The sequence below is a fragment of the Euprymna scolopes genome, chromosome 5 (genome assembly GCF_053919585.1).
Source record: "Euprymna scolopes isolate OS-2025 chromosome 5, ASM5391958v1, whole genome shotgun sequence".
NCBI classification, from domain to species: Eukaryota; Metazoa; Mollusca; class Cephalopoda; order Sepiida; family Sepiolidae; genus Euprymna; species Euprymna scolopes.
The window spans coordinates 85,768,612-85,776,136 of record NC_136486.1 but is presented as its reverse complement, the minus strand read 5'-3'; the positions used below and the strand labels follow the sequence as shown (position 1 = coordinate 85,776,136).

The 7,525-nt window shown below is 32.0% G+C and overlaps 1 protein-coding gene across 4 annotated transcripts in view; it reads right to left on the bottom strand.

Moving 5' to 3' along the window:
• The window catches only part of LOC145276921 (nuclear receptor subfamily 2 group F member 1-A-like), a 43,435-nt gene extending 37,308 nt beyond the window's left edge, over nt 1-6,127 (bottom strand). For 2 of the 4 annotated variants that reach the window (XM_080128392.1, XM_080128394.1), the window contains exons 1-2: nt 5,568-6,127; nt 3,537-4,067 (exon numbers count right to left, since the gene is read on the bottom strand). In XM_080128392.1, coding sequence (XP_079984518.1) covers nt 3,537-4,067; nt 5,568-5,976 — 940 coding nt within the window. In that variant the 5' untranslated portion in view covers nt 5,977-6,127. The remainder of the gene's footprint in view (nt 1-3,536; nt 4,068-5,567) is intronic. The other 2 variants (XM_080128393.1, XM_080128395.1) reach the window with 1 other exon arrangement.
• Between the last annotated feature and the right edge of the window lie 1,398 nt (nt 6,128-7,525).

The window sequence follows — 7,525 nt, the reverse complement described above, 5'->3', positions numbered from 1 at the left end:
GGATGCAATTGATCATATTTCTCAGATTTTTCCTTTTGAATAATTGAGTTTTTTATTAAAATTAATTACTCCTGTATTTTATACATTGAAAGTTGTTGAAATCAAACTATATTAAATTCCGCCGATAACTTGTACAATCCTTACAGAATTAAGAGTTTTGTAACGATTAGTTTGATAGTCATTAGTTGTTTAACAAAAAAAAAAAAAAAAAAAAAAAAAAACGTTAAGTATATAACGATTGTTTACTTAAACGTTAAAAATACTAACAGGAAAAGAAACAAAATTAATATCACACGCCGTCAACACACAAAAATAAACTAAGCATTCTAATAAAAATACTATTTTGTTAGCAAAATATAAAGTAAACATTTCACATGGAAGACTTCAAGTGCAGAATTTATATTTGAAGGTTATTTATAACTGAAATGCGTTAAAAAAACGTTTTTAAAAAATAAAAGTCGGCATTTGTTAGACTAATTATCACCAAGCAAGTAAATGTTGCATCTGCAATTTTTTATGCAAATGCAGACATACGAAAAGCTAACGCGTTATTTTTTTTTTTTTTAGACAGGGAAGCCAAACTAAGTTTTGCCACTGTAAGAGATAAAGAAAATATATTTTTCAAACATGTACAGCTACTCGTTTACGTAATTGGGGTAATTTGTTACATGATCGTTTTATGTGAGATACGATGTGAAAACTTAAATAATGAAACCGGGAAATACCAAAAACTTGAAGTTTAAATAATGGATGCATGAGGCAAGGATAAGAAAGAATACTTTGTAAACGAAGGCGCATGAATTAGGAAAACAAAACAGATTTAAAACTTGCATAAGAAACGGTACACAACATTCAAATAGGGAAGGGTCAGATATATCAGATTTAAAGGGTTAAGAAAATTATTCATCGCGAAACTATCACACACACACAAAAAAAAAGACATTACATGTGTATATAAAAAAATTGTTATAGAAATCGATAGTTCTGACATTCAAGCTATTTTCAAGTTTTGTTACAGGATTGAAATTTTCCTTTGATTTCATATGGGGGGTCATTAAAAGCAATTATCGCTTAGATAAAACTTAAATATATTAGGACGTCAAGAAACTAATTTTTTTTTTCTTCATAATTTTTTTAGTTTCATAAAACAAAAAATAAAATTTTAAAATAATTAAGTGAAGAATCTGTAGCAGAAACAAATGGAACTTTTTCTTTTAACGAATCAATGCCTCTCCCCTGTGCAATTTGGCCACATACTGACCAATCAGGGGTACAGCGCATTGATCCTTTCTATCCCCTAAGGAATTCGGCCAGCATCCGGTTTGGGGAATAAGAACTCGTTTTTACTGAGAGAAACACCAAACAGAACGGACCTCCCTTTTCTTCTCTCTCCACCTCGGTGTTATTTCTAAAGGTATTGACGATTCCACTGGAATAACTACCGCGATAGCACCAGGTGGCCGGGGTCCAGCTTTTGACCAGGAACATATCACCCGGTACACATTCTCCTTAATAAACCTGTTATGTGTTACATTTTATGAAGTTGTTGTGTTCGTCATTTCAGAAGCTTGTATTGAATTATTTTCTTAGGTTGTGCCCTAAAAGCATTCTAAACCCTTAAAAATGTCTTGAAAAAAAATTTTAAGATTTAAACTTTTTCGTATTGGAGATTTAAAATAATTATTTTTTTAACAACACTTCGCCGGCATATTTTCGTTTTCAATTTATCTCATATTGGAAATGTTATCTTGTTTTGTACTTCTGCAGTTTATAGACTGTGCTATATTTTAGATAGGATTTTCTAATTAAATTCAATTTTTGTTGAATGTTTTGTTTATTAAATTAACAGTTAAAGCTCTCCCTTATGATGTAAAGAATGTTTCTAATTAATAACTTTACTATTAAAGCACGATCCGTAAACTACAGAGACACCCGCTTTTTCCCCCTCAAAGCACAAATGACGATATTTGAAATAAAAGGTACTTATGTTACGGTGCCGAAAATACGTTATTATTTTGAAAGCCATTCTTAAATGGAGAGGGTGTTGAAAGTTGAATTGTTAGATGGAAGTACAGTATAATTACAATAACTATACTATACTTCCATCTAACAATTTAATAAAAAAAAAATATATATATACTATATAAAAACATAACACGATAAAAAACACCGAAATTATTAATATATATATATATATATATATATATATATATGTATATATATATATATATATATATAGGCAAGCCCAGGTAAAAAGCGATAATGAAACAAAGTGAAGCAGTAAGAAAACAAATGATAATCAAAATACACACAATTATAGAATATCCAAAGTTGAATGCGTCAGTTAATGGCGATTGTTTTCATCAAGAAAAGTTCTAAAATTACTTAATAGTAATAAGAAACACTTGCGAAAAACATTAGATTTTTTTGTTAATCATTTGAATTATTATTTAAAACATTTTAATCATTATACAACCAGCAAATCATTCATGTGAAGAATGACATTTTGCGTCGTTTTTTTTTTTTTTTTCTAAGAAAACAGATTTCTAAATTACAAAAACAAAATGTAACAAAGTTAGTAACTCGTCTCCTAACAATGCTGAGCATGAACAAAACAGTCAGACAAGGTAAACAAATGTGTATATGCAGAGAGAGAGAGGTGTGTGTGCACTATATATTATATTATATATATATATATATATATATATATATATATATATATACAATGAATAAACCTTATGCTCTTATTTTCAATTTCTTAATTAGGCATTTTTCCCGCTATATATTATATTATATATATATAGCGGGAAAAATGCCTAATTAAGAAATTGAAAATAAGAGCATAAGGTTTATTCATTGTATTACAGAATGTTATTCTAAACTTGTAATATATATATATATATATATATATATATATATATATATATAATCAGAAGTATCCAAACGTCTTGTTCATTTTAAGATTGCAAAGGAACAAATATAGGTAAATTTGTTATTCCTGTACAGTTAGTGTAAGTGAAAGTAAAATAAAGAGATTGGAGAAAATGCTTTCTATTCCAAATCTAAGATGCAAGGTAAACATTGTATACAAAGTGCTCAATTATTAAGAAATGTAAAAAAAAAAAAAATAAAAAAAACGTAATATTTAAAGATTACATAACATGTTTTAAACTTCTGTAATTCAAATATATATATATATATCAGCAGTTTTCAAAAGTTTTATATAATTTTTAAGATTCCATATTCTATTCACAAACCTTAATGAGGGCACATTTGTTATTTGTTGTTAGTGAAGGTAAACAGATTTATAAATATTGATTTTTATCTAAAAATAATATCCAAAATATAAGATGAGCATTGTTTGCAAAAAAAATGCAAAAAAAAAAAGTACGTTTTGTTTGAACACTAAAAACCAACCTAGACTGATCAAATAGACTTCAGGTGTAAAAAGGAAAAGGTTTCCATAATTTGTTTTTCTTTCGTTATTCTCAGACATTTTTCTTAGGAAATGATAAAAAGTTTTGTTGTTTGCTTACCTGAACTAAAAAGAACAATAGCCTTTAAACAACTATATTCCGCTGAATCTACATGCAGTGCCTTCAGTTTTTCAACTTGCTCCTGGAATATTCGAATATGATCCATAAAAGCGACAACTCTGTCTGCTGCCATCGGACTAGCGTGAAGTCCCGCTGCAGCCAACAACGGGGCTACATGGAGTGGCATGGAACACTGGGCAGCGTTCAGCACGAACAGTTCACTCCAGCTTAGCCGTAATAACGCAACTTGATCAGCCACCTGCAGATCGGGAAAAAAGGGAATATTTCGGGCCCATTCAACGGCGCTAAACAACAATCTGGCCGCGAGTTCACAAATATTCTCTATTCCCATGATATTGTTCGGTTGCATACATTGACCATATCGAGAGGTTGGGTACGGTTCAGCACGAATCAGCATAGAGATAAAACTGGACAGGTACGTATGTCCATTTAATGGGTCTCCATTGGTGAGTGCCATCTGTCCTGGAAATCCTGGGTGTTGCGTTGGCGGAACTCTGCCTCTTTGGACAGCTAAAAAAGAGAGGAAACGAGAAAGAACGGATAAAGTAAGACACTGTTGGAAAGAAAACAGGATATGAAATATACAGGTAAAAAAAATTACATTTAACGAATCTCTAATTTTGACACGATAGTTAAAATTGCGCTAATTTAAATATACGGAGTCTTGGATTTTTTAATTCTCAATATGTCAAACAAAACAAGAACTGTATGAAACGAGTTTTTTTTTTTCTTACACAGGAATGTTTACAAAGTTAATATATGTAAGAAATAGATGATATTAGCGCTTTAAACAAATTTAGAAAAACAAAATAGAATTTATCTTTATTTTCACATTATAAAATTACATTTAAACTAAGACAAAGTTTAAATAAAAATACATTTCATAAAATTGAACAAACTAATATCCATAACAGCACTAGTACGCAAGTCGATTAAAGTCACAGTAAATAATCATGCGTCTTTACAAATAAACAAAATCGAATGAAGTTTAATTTGAAGAAACAATTACATGAACGATCAACTGAAAAATTTTACGAATTTGTATAAATTGTTAATCGCGACTAGATACTCTATAATAGTAAAAAAATATGGGGTAGTAAGCTTTAACTATTTAAAATATTTACATGTTTATGATATAATCTTAGATACGTTCGTAATGACAAAGATGTCATTTGTGGAATTATAACTTTCATAAAGTTTTTTAAGCTAATTATAATATTTAAGTATCTTTTTAAATACAATAAAAACTTGTACAAAAATTAAATTTGAAAAGCAAATAAGCTATTTTATGAAATAATTTTTTTTTTTTCGCAGACAATTTTTTCATTATTCGGGTTATAAGATATCAAAATGCAAATACATGATTAATAGAAACATAAAAGTAAAACAAATATACGGATGCAGGGGAAGGGATGCTTTCAATTAAAATAACCGATACTTTACAAATGATAAAAATAGTGAAAGTTAATGTCTGGCAGCCCCAACAATTTCCCATTAAATGTACAATGATTTTGACTGTTTGAATCTATTAATTACTGAAATAAAACAATCAGGATTTTCAAAGATTCGGTAGAGCTAAAGACAGAATGTGAAGCATGGAATGGTTTTTCTCCAGATATCTTATAGCACCAGAAGATGGGAAACAAAAGTTTAAACTTCAAACGTGTGTGTGAAGGGATGAGGAGACTTTAGAGCTTAATAGCTTCACTGAACAATTTTAAATTTAAAAAATAAACAATGCTTTGTCTTTGGATAAAAGTCATTAAAAATTATGCTGAGTTTATAGGAAAACTACGAGAATCGTCTTCTCGAGACGATATCAGTGGTCTATTATTCAGTGTTGAATAACAAACAAATCTTCAATAATGAACACAAGCGGGTTATCCATGATTTTCGGTTTTAGCAAACCGAAGATTATAGTATCGTTTAGCAGTAATGATTATTATCAGCGCTTGTGGACCTAGCACCTTTGTTCTTAGTGAAAATGTTTATAAATCAGTTAAAACTCACCGGGAAACGACCTACCTTCCCGTCGCATTCCCATCTTTAAACATTTCTTAAGCCGACAAAACTGGCACTGGTTCCGATGATGTTGGTCAATGGGGCAGTTGCGGTTTCCTCGACAGGTGTATGTTAAGTTACGTCTGACAGATCTTTTGAAGAAGCTTTTACAACCCTCACAGGTGAACTGTCCGTAATGTTTCCCAGAACTTTTGTCCCCGCACACCACGCACTCTATGTGTTGCTGTTTATTGTCCGGTGTGCTTGACTGGTTTCCGTTTGGTGTCGTCGGAGCAGTGGTTGTCTGGACGACTTGACTTGGGGTTTGTTGGCTCTGTTGCGTCGGCGTCGAACCTCCCAAGTCGTCCGCATGGTCCCTCATGTTTACACTGGATTGTTGAAATGGCACCATCGCCATCTTGTGGCGTTGGGTGTCGAGCGAGGCCGGGAACCACAGCACTGTGGCAACGTTGCTTGACACAGATCACAGAAGTTAACAGCTACGCGAACCCGGTTGTGGGTCGGCGGGTCACTGGTCGGGAAGAAGACCTTGTTCCTTCCTCCCTCTCTCTTTCTTTCTTTCTCTCCCTCCGAGGAAAAGAAAGGGAAGGGACGAAAGAGCGTAATTACGCTTAAACCTGAATGGCGTATGAAACAAAATTAAAGCTACGGATTTAAAAATATTGTAATAAATATTTTTTTTTTATTATTATTAAAAGAAATTAAATGTGTGTTTAAAACAATGAGAGTGTGGGCGAGCGAAGGTAGGTGTTTCTTTGTTTCTTTTATTTAAAAAAAAAAAACAAAACAAAATTCCCGTACAGTTTTTTTTTGTTTTTTTTTTTTTAATCACCGGTACACGTGTGTGTGCGCACGCGTGGGGGTGAAGTAATAACACTTCTTCGAAGATTAGAGATTTTTAAAGAAAAATGAAGTTTCATTTGCTACCTCGTTTTAACTTTTATTAAGACTTGAATGTCATTACACGTTAATCAAATCTACTAAAGTTAACTTAGAACATTTAAGGGTTAAAAAAATACAGTATAAAATCCTGACGTTACTGTGTTCTGTATTGTCACCCTGTCGTCAGTCGACAAAGCAACATGGGAAGGGAATAGTGAAAAATAAAGTTGAAGTAAAAAAAATTTCTATAAACAGGAAATGATCTGGAATAGTAAACCAAAATAAAGTTAAAAAGAAATACCTATAAGTAGTGATCGGAGAGATGAAACTCAAGTTTAAGAATATTTGAATTTATATAATCTGCAAAGTATATATATGTGCATGTGCGCGTTTGGGTACACACACACGCACGCATACGTGTGTGTGTGTATGTGTGTATATATATATATATATGTGTGTGTGTGTGTGTATGTGTGTGTGTTTGTGTGTGGTATATTTGCTTTCGTTTGTGATTTTTTTTTTTTTTTTTTTTTTTTTTCAAAAACGCTCACTTAGAAGTATAGGTCCGTCAGCATCTGATGGCGTCTGGGTTAGGTATAAGAGATCCCGGCCTGTTTACCAGTTGTAGATGACCGCCTGTAAAAAACTAAGTCTTCAATTTGAAGTATTATTCATCCAGGGTTTCTTGTATGTGTAACCCAGTGTCACCGGTAGATGACGTTTAGTTTCATGTTAACCAAATTTCACTCTGTGCTCCTTAACGTTCGTAGTCTTTTTTCCTTAACGAAGACGTTTTTGATGCGGGGTTATTGTTATTATTATTTATTATTTTTTTTTAGTAGAGTCGTCTCTTTACTGCTGTAATATAAATATATACTTCACGAAGTCGAAGCTGCTGTAAAGGTTGTAGTTTCATAAACGGACCGTAAATAAGAACGCATTTCCAAACTCTAAGATATATTCATTCTCGCAAGCTTGCTAGCAGCGCGGCGCGTTGCTCGCTGTTTATGAACGCGGATGAATCGTGTCAAAGCTTAGTGGAAGGAAGAGCGTGCCCGACGAAA